This window comes from Muntiacus reevesi, chromosome 19 (genome assembly GCF_963930625.1).
Source record: "Muntiacus reevesi chromosome 19, mMunRee1.1, whole genome shotgun sequence".
NCBI lineage: Eukaryota > Metazoa > Chordata > Mammalia > Artiodactyla > Cervidae > Muntiacus > Muntiacus reevesi.
In genome coordinates this window covers 49,935,501-49,954,207 of record NC_089267.1, presented here as the reverse complement: position 1 = coordinate 49,954,207, position 18,707 = coordinate 49,935,501, and the positions used below count along the sequence as shown (strand labels likewise).

Below are 18,707 nucleotides of genomic sequence, written 5' to 3'. Positions count from 1 at the left end.
GTATCACCATGGTTTCTGTAACTCCTTATAGAGCATAGAAAAATATACTTCACTCAATGAGGCTTCCAAAATGCTCTGTACTGACCATCAGCCCACTACCTGCCCTCAGAGCAACAATTCAAATTAAAATATGAAATGGGGAGATTAAGCCCAGGTAAATCCATCTCAGCATAGTTCAAATTAAGATTCTTCATCCACTTTTAGTCTTCATCCAAGCTCTGTATATCAATCACACGTTTCAAAGACTTCAATGTTTTGAACTAACATTTTTCAGGAGCATTTTAACATTCCTTATGCCCTTTGGATTTAAATTCTTTCAACTTCTTTCCTAAAGCAAGGCAGAAACAGATCTACTTTACAGAATCAGTGGAAGACCGGAATGGGCATTTGAAGCAGTCATGCAGCACTCCCAGATGAGCAGAGATGTATTAGCACAGGCTGAGTAAGGCCACCATGAACAACCAGATGACGATTAAGCCAGAAAGTCCAGCAAACTTTGAATTAAAGAACAGTGCACTAAAAAAATAAAATAAAATAAAGAACAGTGCACTTTGTGGGTGAACCCAGAATCTGTCATACAGACTTAAGTATGTCAGAAAGAGGAAACAAATATCATATATTAATGTATATGTATGGAATCTACAAAAATGGTGGTGATGAACCTATTTTCAGGGCAGGGGTAGAGAACAGAGACAGGCATGGGTAACAGCGGGGAAGGAGAGGGCGTGCTGAACTGAGAGGGCAGCATGGCTATACGTGCACTATACCAGCCCCCTTGGTGGCTCGGACGGCAAAGAGTCTCCCTGCAGTGCAGGAGACCAGGGTTCGATCCCTGGGTGGGGAAGATTCCTGGAGGAGGGAATGGCTGCCCACTGCAGTGTCATTGCCTGGAGAATCGCATGGACAGAGGAACCTGGTGGGCTACAGTCCATGGGGTCGCAGAGCGTCGGACACGACAGTGACTCACACACACGTGTGTAAAATAGACAGCTCGTGGAAAGCTGCACACACAGGGAGCTCAGCTCAGTGCTCCGATGACCAGGGCGGAAGGGCAGGGCTACAGGTGCACATCTAGCGGAGTCGCACTGCTGTACAGCAGAAACTAACATCCTATCACTAAGCAATTATACCCCAATTAAAAATTAATTAGAATAGTACACTGTTCAGGTCAGGACTCTTTGTGACCCCATGGACTGCAGTACGCCAGACTTCCCTGTCCATCACCAACTCCCGGAGTTTACTCAAAGTCAGGTCCATTGAGTCAGTGATGCCATCCAAAAATCCCATCCTCTGTCATCTCCTTCTCCTCCTGCCTTCAATCATTCCCAGCATCAGGGTCTTTTCAAATGAGTCAGTCTTCACATGAGGTGGCGAAAGTATTGGAGATTCAGCTTCAACGTCAGTCCTTCCATGATTGTGGCATTATTTTCATCTATTCAGCAAAATTTACAAATCATGTAGTAAAGATGGAAGTAATCTTAAATACCATTTACTGTATATCCTCTCACAAAGACATAATCAACTTCATGAATCTATATAGTACTTCCTGCCTCCATGTGGAACTAAAAAGCTGTAATCGAATCAGTCTAACAACTTACATTTGATATTTAGAATAAAGGATACATGATAATCAACTCCCTTAGCTAAATAAAATTCCTGAAAACCAAACCAACATACAGACAGTGTTGGAAACCGAAAGACCCAAGTTATATCCTAGTACACTTCAACTTCTAGGATATAACTGGGGATATAATTTGGAGAAGGGACTAGCTACCCACGGCAGTGTTCTTGCCTGGAGAATCCCACGGACAGAGGAGCCTGGCGGGCTGCGGTCCATGGGGTCGCCAAGACTTAACACACAGTTGAGAGACCAAAACTAACAGGTTTCAACTTCACCATAAGAGATAAAAGCCTCTCACTTCTGAAGCTCGTAATCTCTGGCAGGAAAGCAATAAGACAAAGCTCATGCCTCATTGCCAAGTAATCAGATGAATCTCGTGCATACTGGAACCACGTTTGGCTTTGCACAATTCATGGTAAATGAGTATTGAGAGAAAACTTGTCTCCGTCTCCGCCCTTTTGCATCTAAATGGTCCCTCCCAACTCAGGAGGGGGTCATTTGCTGACCACTTTGTACATGCTTATTTGGTCTATGTATTCCTAGTGAACTTTATGTAAAATATCAGTACAGCATTCGGATGTATAATCCTCTGTCTTGAGAATGTATATAACTGCGTATTAGAGTTGTAACAAGTGGGACATTTCTCAGAGTTTCCTGACAGTTTATCTCCTAGGTTATCACTCTCGGGTTGGCTTAAATACAATTTCATTTTTCTTCTTGAAAAATAAATAAAGTAAATAAAATGATCACCCTGAGCAACTGCCCTTTGAATCAGCCCTCAACTATCCTCATATCTTCCCTGTTTGGACAACAAATTCTATGACCACCATTAGCATGCAAAAATATCCTCAAGATATTGCTACATGCATCTGGATTACTTCTCTGCTGACAAACATAACAAAAGAATGGTTTAATATAATACTTCTGCACATTTACCACCCACTCATTTTTAAAAATAAAACATATGTATAAAATATTTCCATGCTATGCAAAGTATAAGAAATAATTTTGCTTAAAGAAATCAAGTATTTTCTATATATTTGAAACCCTCTGCCACTTCCCAATTCCAATCTAACTCCAGAAGTTAATCTTAAACTGAATCCTGATTTTTGTGTTTATCATCTCTGTGCTTTAATAGCCTTAATAATATTTATTATGTTTAATAACATAACATATATTATAATTCCAAATAATCAACTTGGGCTACTTTTTAACTTTATAAAAATGCAATCCTGGTGTATGTACTATTTTATAACTTGTTTCACTCAATATTGTGAAATTTATGTGTATTAAGGAGGGCACCTGTAATTCATCTGTTTTTATTGCTGTATAGCAGTATGTTACATGACCATACATCTATTAATACTTATTTATCCACTTTTCCTTTGATGGATTTTCAGAGTTTCCTGCTGTTAGGGCTACTATAAACTGTGCGCCATGAGCATTCATTCTTTCAGGTGATCCCTGCAAGATTTATGATTCACACACTTAGGCAAGAAATCAGAGTCATTTGAAAGGTACATGTTCAACTTTACAATACAATGAAAAAAATTGCTTTTCAAAGTAGTTTTGTCCATCCATATTTCAGTCTTATTTCAGTGTGTGAGTTCTGGTTGCTCCTTATTCTCACTAACATTTCATATTTTCAGACTTGATAGTTTTTTCTGAACTCGTGTGTATAAATTATCTCATTGTTTGCTGAACAGGTCAGACAAATTTCACTGAGTAGATTGAGCTTCCTTTAAAATATTTAAGAAAGAAGAATTTTTGCTTATGTCTTTTGCCTATTTTTCTATTGGTTTACCTTTAATTCTGATTGATTCATGAGAATGTTTTATATATCCTGCATTGTAATTCTTTGTCAGTTATATATGTGACAAATATCTTCCATTAATCTCTTATTCTGTGGCTTGTATATTTTCATTATTAATAGTATCCTTCAATGTGAAATTTTTAAATTATCAATCTTTTTATTTGTAGCTAGTATTTTTGCATCTTTTTAAAAAACTTTCCCTAACCTGATCATAGAAATTTATTCACATATTTTAAGCTTTGTTTTTATGTTGATGGTAGAATTGTTACCAATATGGTGTAAGGTAGGACCCAATTTAGTTTTTTGTCATGTAAATAACCAATTACTTCAGTACTATTTATTGAATACTTTTTCTTTTACTGAACTATTATTATATGTGTATAAATGTTTGATTTGATTTTCTATTACATTGCACAGATCTTTCAGTTTATCCAGCTCTAGTACTTTGCCTTAACTACTTTAAGTTTTGGTTTTCATGACAAGCCCTCCTACTATCAAAATTTTTAGATATATTGTATGACATTTAATACAAGTATAATTTTTATTATTTTAAAGCCTTTTTAACATTGTATTTCTGGGGTATAGAAATTCTGTGAGATTTATATATTGGTTTTGTATCAAAGATCGGCGACTGTTAATGAGACTGAGCACAACTTCATGTTTATCAGTTATTTGAATATCCTCTCTGGTATAGTGTCTGTCTGAGCTTTTCTCTCCTTTATTGGCTTGTCTAGGTTTTTTCTTGCTAATTTGTAGAATTTGTGTGTGTTCTGGATATGATTCTTTAGCTGATTCTTGCATTTTCATTCTCTCTGTGTCTTCTGAAAAATTTGTTGCTGTTCAGTCACTCAGTCGTGTCTAACTCTTTGGGACTCCATGGACCATAGCCCACCAGGTTCCTATGTCCATGGGGTTCTCCTGGCAAGGATTCTGGAGTGGGTTGCCATTTCCTTCTCTAGAGCATCTTCCCACACCAGGGACTGAGCTCACATCTCCTGCATTGGCACACGGATTCTTTACCACTGAGCCACCAAGAAAACCCTTTGAAAAATAGTGGTTCTCAATTTTAATGTAGTCTAATTTATTAAAATTCCCCTATTTGGCTAGTACTCTCTCCACCTTGTTTAAGAACTCTTTCCTTGTTACAAGTTAATGAAAACATTTTCCTATATATTTTGAAAGGGCTAAAAGACGAATAACACTGTCACAAAAGTAAATTTTGAAGTCCATCAACATAGTATATCTTTATACTTCTTTGATTTTTTTTTATGTTCCTTCAAAGTATTCTATGTAGAGGTTTCACACATTCTTATTAGATTAAAATGTATTTGAGGGTCTTTTAATATCATAAATTATATATTTTTAAAAATTTCATTTTCTCTGTGTTGCTGTAAGAATACAATTGATTTTTATATATTTTACCCAGCAACTGATAGCTCCCTTGCAAATTCTAATAATATAGAATTACTTGGATGTTTTTTGCACAAAAATCAGTCACCAGTAAATGAGAGTGTATTTGCTCCTTTTCAATTCTTATATTTTTTCTCATCTTAGTGCATAGTCTATAACTTTCAGTATAAAACTGAACAGAAATGATAATCAAGGACATTCTTTTTCTTTTTCTGATCTCAGTAAAAACTACCATCATTCACCAGTAAGGATAATATTTGCTGTATTTTTAACTGCATTGAGAAAATTCCTCTAATCTTAGTTTGCTAAGCTTTTAATCATGAATTGAAGTAAACTTTTTTATCAAATGTCTTTTTGCATCTTCTAAGAATATGGCTTTGTCTTTTATTTGGTAAATGTGGTAAAATACAATGATTCTTTTAATTTTAAACTAAAACTCCATTCCTGGGATAAACTCAACTTATCATATTAACTTTTTCATATATCACTAGATTCAGTTAGTTACTATTTGTGCAACTTTCTTGTAATTACTGCAAATTTTATTATTATGAGTATGATTGGCCTAAACATTTTTTCTCATAATATTTTTGATTTTGGTGTCAAAGTTTTGGGCTTCCCTGGTGGCTCAGTGGTTAAAAAAAAAAAAAAATCTGCCTGTCAATGCAGGAGATGGGACTTCAATCCTTGAGTTGGGAAGATCCCCTAGAGAAGGAAATGGCAACCCACTCTAGTATTCTTGCCTGGGAAATCCCATGGACAGAGGAACCTGGTGGGCCACAGTCCATGGAGTCACAAAAGAGTCAGATGACTCAGTGACCTAAGACAACATCATAAAAATTTTAATGGATTCAAAACTAAATGGATCATGTTTTTTGTTTTTAATTATTTGGTATAGTTTGCTAATATTGTTACTTCTTCCTAAAAGCTTAGTAAAATTCACTGGAGAAGCCATGTGAGTTATGTAGACTTGTAATTTCAAATTCAGTCTCTCTAATAGTTACCAACCAGTTGGAACTTTATATTTCTTCTTGTTCAGTTTTAATGTTTTACTTATCTTAGAGGTTTCCCATTTTGCCTAAATTTTCAAATTCTTTAAAGTTGTTCTATGTTAATATTTATTCAGATTCATCTACATATTTATAATTTTGGTTGTTTTTCACCCATCTATCTCTGAGCTTCAGTCTGAGTTCAATATTCTTTTCCATGAAGAAGACTATTTAGTATTTACTTTAGTAAGGATGTGCTATTGATATAATCAGTTTCTGACTGTGTGAAAAAAAAAATTTTTTTTTCACTTTTATTATCAAAAGATAAACTATAGACTTCTAGGTAGGCTCCCTTTTTTTTTCCAGCCATTTTATTTTTCCATCACCTACCTTCCATTTTTTCTGTTGAGAAGTAGGTAACTTCTCAATTTATTGTTACTCTGAAAGTAATATTTTTGACTTATTTTTAAGATCTTATTTTTCTTGAATTTTTAATAGCTTTACCAGAGAAGCCTAGGTTGTGTGTCTTCAGTCTGGGTGAGGTTCATAGTTTTTGCTTTCTTTTTTAAATTTGTAACGTGATGAATTTGTTAGCTTTAACAGACTGGCCATTATTTCCTCAACAAAAATTCTCCCTCATATTCCCACCAAAATACATAAAACTACTCCTTTTACATGGAGATAATATTATTTGTAGATTAAATGGAATATTGAAAAATTGACTCCTAATCAGTTTCCTGTCTGTGGTGTATCTACCTTCCAAACCTTTCTATCACTATTCCTAGATTAATTTTCACAGATCTCAGTGCAAAACACTTCACTCATCTATTGTCAATCATCAGTGGTTGCATCTTTTCTATACAAAAAGTACGTTCATCTCTAGTTTGAAGCTTAAGCCACTGATGATCTTACCCAGGCTACCTTTTCAAACTTGTCCTCCAATTTGTACCTTCTCATGCCCTACCAACCACTTCAAATAACTTAGTTGCTGTTTTCCATGCAGGCCTCACTTATAAAGTCTAAACATCTTTCCTCCTGATTATGTTGGTCAGTCTCAATGTCCTTCCCCACATCTTCAGGAAAGGAGAGGTTGATGCAGGCTCAGATCCTGGGCTTCACTTTCCGACAGGTGTAGGTGTAAATCCTAGATTCAGCATTTTCAAGTGGTCTCAACCTCCCTAAGCTTTGGTTTTTTTCACCTGCCAGATGCGGACAGCAGTAAGGGACCCACCCTACAGGACTGTTGTGAGGATTAAGAGAGAATCTGCAGAAAGAGGTTAGCACAGCACGTGGCTTCAGGAAAGCACAGGAACATTAGCGCTCATCCTTCCTATCCGAACAGTTCCTCCCAGGGTGGCAGAGGCTGCTCCCGGCCCACGTCAGCACCCAGGCTGCCCCGTAACCCAGGGGTCAGGAACTTGCTGCTGCCACCACTGCCTCTCACAGCCCCAGACCAAGTCCCTGGCCCCTGGAAAACCTGAGTCCGAGCATTCTGAATGGTGGAAACCACACACCGCTCTATGACCCAGCCCGCCAGCAGCTACAGCAGCCGGAACATGTCCTTCACTTCGCTTCCGCCTGCCCATGCTCACACCTGCTTGGAGTTAACAGCTAAATTTGCATCCTGAATATTAGCTGTAAGACTGTCCAGGGGAAATCTATATCTGCCTGACCTCTCCAACCAGGAGGAGGGTAGAACCAGGTTGGGAGAACAAATCCTTTATACCTACTACATGATCCATCAAATGCCATTTTGTCTAAGTTCCTGAATTTTTCCAAGCTAAAGGTAATCCCTTTCCTCTTCTTAACTGGGGCTTTTTTTATTTTCACTCAACTTTAGAACTTCCTGGGAGCTTAAAGATAATTGTTCTCCTTCCCTACCCCCCAAGAAATTCTGATTTCATTGGTTTGGGATACAGATGCACTTTGGGGGAAATTTTTAAAATTCTAATATGTATCGTGTTTAGAACCATCGCTCTAAATTATTATAAATTCTCATTTCTCCTTGTCACTTCCAAACTTTTGTTTAGTTATAAAATGTCCTTACTCTTTCTACTAGATTATAAGCTCTCTGAGGATAGAATTTGAGTCTAGTCTATTTTTATGTCCTTCTGTTTATATAATGAATGAGTGAATGGTATGTGATGCCCTGCAAACACAAGCATGTTAAAGATGACCTGCATAGCCTCAAGTCCCTGCCTCTCTCCTGCTTGATGTTCTCTGGAGTACACTTCTTGTGAATTTATTAATTCTGTTCAGCATAATAGAAATATAAGTGAGTATATTGCTTACAGCATTTGCATTCTAATCATTAACTCACCATATAACATTACTTGGCACAAAATTATTTCTAGTTTTAAAAATAACATGTATCCAACAGTATTCTCATCCATGAAAGCTATGATCATAGACTCACATCCTTTTAGGCAAAAATCTAAAATCTAAAGCAGAGAATTGTCAAGAAGAAAGCCACATCCATCCATGACATTGAACTTCTGAGCTATTTATCTTATCTTCATAGGTTCTTAGATGTAACAGTTACCTCTAAATCAATATTCTAAAACCTCAGTATACAGTGATAAAAATTCTGTGCTTAAACTGTTGTGTAACTGCAGAATGACTTTGGAAGAAGTTTGACAAGAGTATATCTAATCTTATCCCACTGAAAAGCTCAATATGAATGTCTAATTGATATTGATACTAACATTTCTAAGTTCATGCCTAGAAAAGTTAAATGCTATCCAATTGGGATCTACTGTTAATATTAAAATTTCCTATGACTCATAAATCAGCTCTGTTCAAGGATTTTAAATATTTGGAAGCAAACATTTTTAAATATCTTTGCCAAATTAACCCTCAGATGGGGGCTCCTGAGATAAGAATCACATGGTCCCTATCCCCTTTCCTACAGTTTTACCTGTTAGAATATAATTGAAAACAAGTCATTTGGTCTGTTCTTATGGGTTATGACCAACCTAGATAGCGTATTAAAAAGCAGAGACATTACTTTGTCAACAAAGGTCCATCTAGTCAAGGCTATGGTTTTTCCAGTGGTCATGTATGGATGTGAGAGTTGGACTATAATGAAGGCTGAGCACCGAAGCATTGATTTTGCCTTTGAACTGTGGTGTTGGAGAAGACTCTTGGAGAGTCCCTTGGACTGCAAGGAGATCCAACCAGTCCATCCTAAAGGAAATCAGTCCTGGGTGTTCATTGGAAGGACTGATGTTGAAGCTGAACTCCAATACTTTGGCCATCTGATGCGAAGAGCTGGCTCATTTGAAAAGATCTTGATGCTGGGAAAGATTGAGGGCAGGAGGAGAAGGGGATGACAGAGAAATGAGATGGTTGGATGGCATTACTGACTCAATGGACATGGGTTTGGGTGGACTCCGAGAGTTGGTGATGGACAGGGAGGCCTGGCATGCTGTGGCTCATGGGGTCGCAAAGAGTCAGACACGACTGAGTGACTGAACTGAACTGAATGGTGGGTACAAATTATTCCCTGATTATTTAGAAATATTAATGAAAGGGATAAAGAGGAGGAAAAAAAGGCAAAAAAAAAAGTACAGAATTATGTTTAGGAGAGAATAAGGTGGTAAAATGTGACCCAATTGGATAATTCATACTCTTGCATTTTTGCCTACCCCGACCCCATTTAGAACTGTTTGTATTAAAGGTTCAAATAGTTTTAAATAGTTGGAAGGTCTTCTTTTATCCTGAATATACCTGGGTGAAAAATCTGTTGGCAAGCCTTACCATTCCCCAACTTTGGATGTAATCCCATGCCTTCTCTCATTGTCTTTTCTCCTTCCTTCCCTGCTAATCAAGATCCTTGTTCTCTTCCTTCCTTCCTAACAGATTTTCAAAAGCTTAACTTCTTTAAAATCTTCCTAGGAAGGTCTTCCTATGCTATAGCTCCTCACTCCTTTCTAAAGTCACTAAGAATTTTATGGTTCTAGTGGAATGTGTATCGTATTCTCTATGGCTAGAATACTCCTATTTAAGAAACCTCTATGTGGATGTATTCCTATACCCATAACTAAATGACAGACTTCATGAAAATGAGGACTGAATTTCTTAGTGTACTTTTCCCAACCAAGAATAAGAGAATGAACATTCAGTTTGTTCTATCTCAAATTATATTCATTATTACCAAGGTAAGAGCTAAGAGGATACAGACTTCTTGAGGGCAGAGAGTTCAGCTATTACTGAGTAGATAGTTCAATACACATTGACCTGGACCAAATGCCTACTCCCACTGTATCGTTCTATAAAATGCAAAATTATACAGTTTTGAGATATTGGACTGACTCTTTCACCCTCCCCAGCTTCTTGACATTGCTTTTGAAAAACAGGTAGAATAAGATATACTTTCTCTTTTAAAAGAAACTGGAGAAAATATGGTCCATTTTGTTAAGAATTTTTATGGAGCAAGACCTGTTATGTAATTATAATGGAGATGGGGCAGAACCATATCTTCCTGTACTTACATTTAGACAAGTATTTATATTCATTGATATATACTTCTATATCAATATTTATAAAATATTTAGAGATTTAGATTTTATATTTAGACAACTGATGGCCAAATGAGGTACAAGTATTATTGTATCTAAAGTGTGGCTTAAAATAAAAACTTGAAAATCTGCCAATTTTGTGATCCCTTTGGTTGTTTCTTCATTTTATAATATACTAAAAGCCTCACAAAATGGGAGTTTCTAAGTCCTTAGAGGCTATGTTTCATGGTACTATTAAACACATCTAAGACTAAAGAAGGACTTGACTAATGAAAATGGCATTTTCCATATGAAGTGATGAAAGTTAAAAGTATATATTTTATTATAAAACACTTGATCACTGTAAACATGAACAAAATTTGAGTTTTAAAACCTTTCAAGGGACTCACATTTATTTTCCTCCTGTTTCCAAGCCCTCAGCAATCCTTCTACTGTGTGTTGTATTTGCTAAAAAGGGACATTTCTATGGAATTAAGCAAATAGGGGATTCAATATCCTTCACAGATAATTTTGGCATGTTCCATTGGGAACTTCTAGTCTGAATTTTCGTCCTTCCTTAGAAAAGACATACATGTTCCAAATCCTGTCTTTTCTCTGTTACTGAAGATCTACTATATACAGAATTAATGACAGTGTACATTTAGCAAGACACTCAGCTGAAAATGTTACCACTAAAATAAAAGAAGGCAAACTATGTGGGAATACAATTTAAATATAGTAAATAAAAACTAGCATAAAAATCCTGTAAAAAGCATCACAATAGTGGATTTTCTCATTTTGCTAAAATTGAAAAAAAAAAAAAGAAACAAATTTCTGAGATGGAGAATTAGAAAATATCTGTAGTTCATAATATCTTTATTTTCCAAGAAAATCGGTGGTACTGCTTTTGGTGACAACAAAAAACTCGTGTTTAATCCCTAATTAATTGCCAACATCTGTTGGATCATAGAAAAAACAAGAAAATTCCAGAGAAACATCTACTTCTGCTTGATTGACTATGCTAAAGCCTTTGTGTGGATCACAACAAACTGCAGAAAATTCTTAGAGATAGGAATAACAGAGCGCCTTACCTGTCTCCTGAGAAACCTATATGCAGGTCAAGAAGCAACAGTTAGAACCAGACATGGAACAACAGAGTGGAGCACTTTCACTTTTCATGTCAAGGCCGTATATTGTCACCCTGCTTATTTAACCTACACGCAGAGTGCATTGTGGGAAATGCTGAGCTGGATGAATCACTAAGCTAGAATCAAGATTGCTGGGAGAAATATCAATAACCTCAGATACACAGATGACACCACCTATTGGCAGAAAACAAAGAGGAATTAAAAGAGCCTCTTGATGAAGGTGAAAGAGAAGAGTGAAAAAACTGGCTTAAAACTCAACATTCAGAAAATTAAGATCATGGCATCCAGTCCCATCACTTCATGGGGAAACAGTGGAAACAGTGACAGACTTTATTTTCTTGGACTCCAATATCACTGTGGACAGTGACTGCAGCCATGAAATCAAAAGATGCTTGCTCTTTGGAAGAAAAGCAATGACAAACCTAGACAGTGTATTAAAAAGCAGAGACATAATAATTTGCCGACAAAGGTCTGTATAGTCAAAGCTATTGTTTCTACAGTAGTCATGTATGGATGTGAGAGCTGGACAATAAAAAAAAAAAGGCTGAGTGCCAAAGAATTGATGCCTTTGAACTGTGGTGCTGGAGAAGACTCTTGAAAGTCCCTTGGACAACAAGAAGATCAAACTAGTCAATCCTAATGGAAATCAATCCTGAATATTCATTGGAAGGGACTGATGCTGAAGCTGAAGCTCCAATTCTTTGGCCACCTGATGTGAAGATCTAACTCACTGGAAAAGACCCTAATGCTGGGAAAGATTGAAGGCAAGAGGAGAAGGGGATGACAGAGGATGAGATGGTTTGATGGCATCACTGACTCAATGGACATGAGTTTGAGCAAGTCTGAGAGATAGTGAAGTGTCAGGAAGCATTTAACAAGAGGCTTCCTATGTGCTGTTTTGGATCTGTCAGGAACCCTCTGGCCCTTATTGATTCCTGAATATTCAGGAATTAAGAGGAGAGGCACGCCTTTCTCGGGGCTGACGAATCCAGGCATTTCTCATTACAGTGTAAGTACCCTCTTCCTTCTTATGAGCCAAATGGTAAAAGGTGATTGTTTGCAACTCTCTCTCTCTTTCATAGGGATCATCTTATGTTTTGTAAGTCTGCAATTTTAATCTTTATCTTTGCTGAGAATAACTACAGTATATATGCCCATGCCATGTTGATTAAAACACCTTTGCTCCATCAGAGCTTTGGTCCCCGTGTCTGTCTGTCTTTCTGTCTTTCTCTCTCTCTCTCTATTTCTGGCTAATTCCTTGGGGCGCAGAGGTCCGCTGAGCTCACTTTCTTGCCCGGGCTTCTAAGCCCCTCTCGAGAGGGCGCCCCGTGCCTTCACCCACTCGAGAGGGCGCCCGTGCCTACGTGCAGCAGCGCGAGCCCTAAGAACAGGGCTCTATTGGCTTTCCGCGTAAACCAGGAATTATCAGCCTCTTTCTCTCTCTTACTTTCTTATCGTTGACTCCGGACCACCAGGTTCCGGTCCATTAAAGGACCAACAGTGAAGGACAGGTAAGTCTGGCGTGCTGCAGTTCATGGGGTTGCAAAAAGTCAGACACCACTGAACAACTGAACAAAAACCTTTTGAAATCCATGAATTTTGTTTAATGGTTTTCCTAAATTTACAAAATAACTTTAATTCTTCTCTTAACCTTGGCTTTATATTTTTCATTCTATAAAATGCTGCTGCTGTTTTTCCTTCTGTGTGAATATTAGTTTAGCCCTAAAACGTTAAATAGCCTATATCTCTTTTCTACCACTGATGGTTTTAACTGCATGTCTACATATGGGATATTGCTCAATGACAGGTACAACAGTGTAGTCGGTGAGGGTGAAGCCACAGGTAAGGAGGATGTCTCAAGGGACCTTAGAACTAACTAACGTGCAGAAATCAAACTCGCATCTCTTAAGTCTCCTGCATTGGCAGGCAGGTTCTTTACCCTAGCACCACCTGGGAAGCCCAAAGATTAGGGAAATAAAAGGATGGCATAGAAAATGACAATGTACTTGATTAGTAATTTCTACTTCAGTTAGAAAAAAAAAAAACTTATTTCCATGGAACTCCACCTCCAGATCTCTACAACAAGCTAGTAAGTGATGACAGTTAGTCAAAGCTCTATCAACAGTTCATATTCATATCCTTGAGGTGAAACCAACCTATTTCAACAAATATCACTTTCTCATTGAATTCCACATTAGTGAGTGATGAATACAAGATGTTTTTTCACACTCTGGCTGCTGGCTTGATGCATTTTGCTAGCAAAACACACAGAAGCTGCCAAGATGGGAGAGTAGCCTTTCCTAAATCCCTCCAAGTGTCACCATGACGACAGCATATTTCCTAAACTGGTGGGTGTTCATATAAGAAGATATAAATCCATTCAAGTGTTTGACTCATACTGTATTGAGGCTTTATAATTTATCAAAAATTTTGCCTTTATGTATGTGAATTATTTTTCTATTCACAGGATTAAGACAAAATGACAACTGCTCGATTTTATTGCCAATACTGCATGGCATCACTTCTTGGGAAGAAGTATGTACTAAAGGATGACAATCCATACTGTGTTTCTTGTTACGATCGTATCTTTTCTAACTATTGTGAGGAGTGCAAAGAACCAATTGAATCGGGTTCCAAGGTAGGTTTAGTTCACAGAATTATTGCATATGATCAGCAGAAAAATGCATTGTGATGCCTCTTTTTCTTTAATAATCTAATGCTCTGCTACTAGATAAAAGGATTTTCAAAGCTATCATCAATCAAGTTGATGTTCAAGGCACTATGCTCAGCACTGTGAAACACATGCTTTAATCCTTACAGTGATCTTAGGAGACAGCTTAGGACGCTAAAGATTAAAGAAGTTATTTGACCAAAGTTACACAGCTAAAATGCTTTTTCTAGAATGACAAGAGTATAAATGACTAACTATGTAAACAACTGGAAGTATAAAGATTCAAAAACCTTTATTTCCTAACTTTGAATCAGTTTCATCTTCATTAAAAATATTGTGCCCTGACACCTCATACATATAGCCCATTCCTACCAGAATGCATATTGTTGTATATTTTCTCTTTTTTCCATCTTTTTTTTTAATCTTTGCTTTAGTTAAGTAGTGTTGAGATTTTGTTTACTTAAATCTTAAACAGTAATAGGATGTTATCATCTAAAAATAAAAATCATCTCAGGAAATTGGAAGAAATAGGAGAGTCCCCTTATTTTCCATCTGTCTTTCGTGACCACCCAAGGAAGCCGCAGGCTCTAGCTCTTAATTGTCACAGTCTCCTCTCTCCAGGTAGTGGTGTCAATAACATCATGCCCTCACGCTACCAGCACAACCTATAGCACCAGAGCCCCAGAGGGTTTAGTATTGTCTTACAAAATGGCCTGTTTGATCACAAACGCATTTAATTAACTTTTATTCACTGTCTCGAAGGATCTTTGTTACAAAGGCCGTCACTGGCATGAGGGATGCTTTAATTGCACCAAATGCAGTCACTCTTTGGTGGAAAAGCCTTTTGCTGCCAAGGATGAGCGCCTGCTGTGCTCCGAGTGCTATTCTAACGAGTGCTCTTCCAAGTGCTTTCACTGCAAGAAGACCATCATGCCTGGTAAGACCTCAAGGCCTCCCGGTCTGTAACTGAAGCCACAATGCTTTCAGTTAAACCCGAGCACAGGAAGAGTGGAGTGCATCAGTGCCCCCACTCTCCTTCCGTGGTTTCACTTTTCATGGCTGTAGTTACCCAAGGTCAAAAATGTTAAGCCTGAAAATATCAACTGGAAAATACCAGCAATAGCGTTCCTTAAGTTTTCCACTGTGTACTGTTCTGAGTAGTGCGATCAAACCCCTCTGTGCCTGTCCCATGACGTGAATCATCTCTTTGTCCAGAGCATCCTGGCCAGTAGTCACTTAATAGCCATCTCAGTTACCAGATCAGACTGTTGCTGTATCTCAGCGCTTGTGTTCAAGAAACCTTTATTTTAGTTAGCAATGGCCGCAAAGTACAATAGTCATGATGCTGGCAATTCAGGTATGCCGAAAAAAGCCATAAAGTGCTTCCTTTAAATGAAAAGACAGTTCTTGATTTAATAAGGAAATAAACTGCAAGTTGAGGTTACTAAGATCTAATGTAAGTAAGAACAAATTCCCCATCCATGAAATCATGAAGAAGGAAAAAGAAATTTATGCTAGTTTTGCTGTCATGCCTCAAACTGCAAAAGTTACGGCCACAGTGCATGTAAGTACTTAGATAAGATGGAAAAGGCATTAAATTCATACAGAAAGATATCTTCAGAGAGAGAGAGAGAGACCACATTCACATCATGTTTGTTACAGTATATTGTTATAATTGTTCTATTTTATTGTTATTAATCTCTTGCAATACCTAATTTATAAACTTTAACATAGGTCTGTATGTATAGGGGAAAAAACACTGTATACACACACACACACACACACTGGTATTATCTGCAGTGTCACACATCCACTGGGGATCTTGGGATGCATCCCCCACAGATAAAGGGGACTATTACACAAAGCCCTGCTTTTCAGAAAGACATCTTTCTTACTATCTCTTTATCTCATTTAGTGTACTTTAGAAATGAAAAGATTATACTTTCTGTTTCCAATGGGCAAAGTGTACTGTCTTTTATATATTGTCATAAACATAATTCATAGAAACATTTTGAACCAGAAACTGAACCAGGAAATAAAATCTACACCAATAAATAATGCTAAAACTGCATTAAACACCCTGTCCTAGGCAGAACGAATAGCATCAAAAAGCACAGCCCATCATAGGAGAATGGAATCACACATCATTTTGTATCTCAACAAACACTGGTCTGAGGGTCAGTCGTCTTTCTTTTCTCTCAGGGAAAACAAGGATCCATGTAAACGGTTACACCTTTAGGCAAGTAATAATCCTCTTTGTTGATCCTCTTCAATACCTATGGACAGCAGCATAAGAACAATTCTCTCCCATTTTCTTATTATAGATTCAAAGATTTTTCTAGGAGACTATAACTGCACAACATCAATCTCAGGAGTCTGTGCCCTGGACATTCCTAATATCCTTGTAATTCTTATTATGGCCCAGTTTATCTAAACCATGTGCAGCCTTTCAGAGTCTACTTTTATAGTCCTTTCACATCATAAAATTATGAAACAGCACAAGAATTTCCAGTGAAAGAGTGATTCACCATTATTGTGGCTGAACTCTATTGACCTCTTTTTTCAGATAAATGTTTTGGAAACCAAACACTTTTTTTTTCTGCTATGTGGCTGATTAGTTTATCACATCAACATATAGTTTAAGTGATTTGATATATTACTGCTTAAAAGAAAACAACGAGACTTGATTTGTACTAATACTCTTGCTTTTGGGGTCCAGGTTCCCGCAAAATGGAATTTAAGGGTAACTACTGGCATGAAACCTGCTTTGTGTGTGAGCACTGCCGACAGCCAATAGGAACGAAACCTTTGATTTCCAAAGAGAGTGGCAATTACTGCGTGCCGTGTTTTGAGAAGGAGTTTGCTCACTACTGCAGCTTTTGTAAGAAGGTAAATATCTGTAGAGCATAAGCTTATGAAATCTTCCAAACCAGTGCTTTTTAGCAACATGATATATTTGTAATGAACTGATGCTATCATATTATAGCCATCTTTGCACACTCACGTTAGTATCGAATTCCAACAAGTTCAAAAGCACTGCCTGTCACAGTGAGGAAGCCCATCTATTTTTGCCACCATAAAATGCCACCCAGGACATGAATTTAATGTTCCAAAAGCTCAAGTGATTTGATATTCCAGTTCCATTCACTGCTGTTCATGCAAGATTTCACGTATTCTGGTGAAGGACCCACATCTCTCTTTGAATACAAATATTTCTTAGAAAATTTTTGATCCATATAATTTCAGAGGGAGATGGATTTGTCTCACAGAGTGACTAAGGGAACCAATTTAAACAGGATATTTCACTCCTCACTTTATATCCAAGCAATGTAAATGTCTTCTTGGCTTGAAGCTTTTATATTTCTAGCAGTAGGCAGATAAGAGAATGACACTCAAGAGTGACAAGATCATTAGGGAAACATTCATTGGGCAGAAAGAAAGCTAAGCACTGCAAGTGGTTTCCCTCGCCTCCAGTTGCAAAGCTTCACGTAGGGCCTTTTAACTTGGATACCCAATCAAACTTTTTTTTCCTATTGGAAACTTTTTTTCCTTTTTCAAGTAAACTTGGTACAATTCTTTTTTTATCCTCTAAGCTTTTATATGAAAAAGTCACTCATCTCTATCACCTTGATAACATGTCTGTAATCCATTAATATATTGATGTTCTCAAATAAATCCTTGACCTGTGAGGTATCATAAGTTTCAAACACCCCTGTAATTTGTGATCAGAAAGCATGAATCATGGAAACATGTACTAATTCAGTACAGTGGTTTCTAAACACTTTTTATCTACAGGCTACTCCAGCAGATCTTTTAAAGATTATTTGTATATTTGCATCCGGACAGCTAGCATGTCATTACCACTTCCTACAAATTAACACACACAGTGAGTTTCTACATATATTTAAAATACTGATGCTGCATTTGAGGAGGCATCGATAAACTCCTAAGTTACAATTATTAAATTACACAATAGTTCAGTTCAGTCACTCAGTCATGTCCAACCCTTTGCGACTCCATGGACTGCAGCACGCCAGGCTTCCCTGACCTTCACCAACTCCCAGAGCTTGCTCAAACTCATGTCCGTCGAGTCGGTGACGCCATCCAACCATCTTATCCTCTGTCTTTCCCTCCTCCTCCTGCCCTCAATCTTTCAGGGTCTTTTCCAATAAGTCAGTTCATATCAGGTGGCCCAAGTATTGGAGCTTCAGCTCCACCATCAGTCCTTCCAATGAATATTCAGGACTGATTTCCTTTAGGATTGTGGTGGCTGAAAATTATTACTGAAAGTAACATGACATAAAACCATCTCAATCATGGAGACTTCCATTACTCTATCAGAAATACTGACTTAGAAAATGACTTTACAAGAAACAGACTCTATGAAACTGAGACAGATGAACATGAAGCTTTCAAAAGTATCAATGAAATGCATTCAGAAAGAGATGATGCAAATAAAATGGATAGATTGACCTGATTGTTTTGAGGGACAACTAAGTTGGCCATTTTAAGGCTGTATTTCTTAAGGACTTACACTAAAATGAAACTTGTGGGAGTCA

At 37.4% G+C, this 18,707-nt stretch overlaps 1 protein-coding gene across 1 annotated transcript in view; it reads left to right on the top strand.

Annotated features, from left to right (window-relative positions):
* Positions 1-18,707, top strand: part of FHL5 (four and a half LIM domains 5) — a 56,378-nt gene that overhangs the window by 24,415 nt on the left and 13,256 nt on the right. Inside the window, exons 2-4 of the mRNA XM_065911697.1 lie at positions 13,945-14,115; positions 14,911-15,085; positions 16,868-17,037. Of these exons, the coding sequence (XP_065767769.1) occupies positions 13,957-14,115; positions 14,911-15,085; positions 16,868-17,037 (504 nt within the window). The 5' untranslated portion in view covers positions 13,945-13,956. The remainder of the gene's footprint in view (positions 1-13,944; positions 14,116-14,910; positions 15,086-16,867; positions 17,038-18,707) is intronic.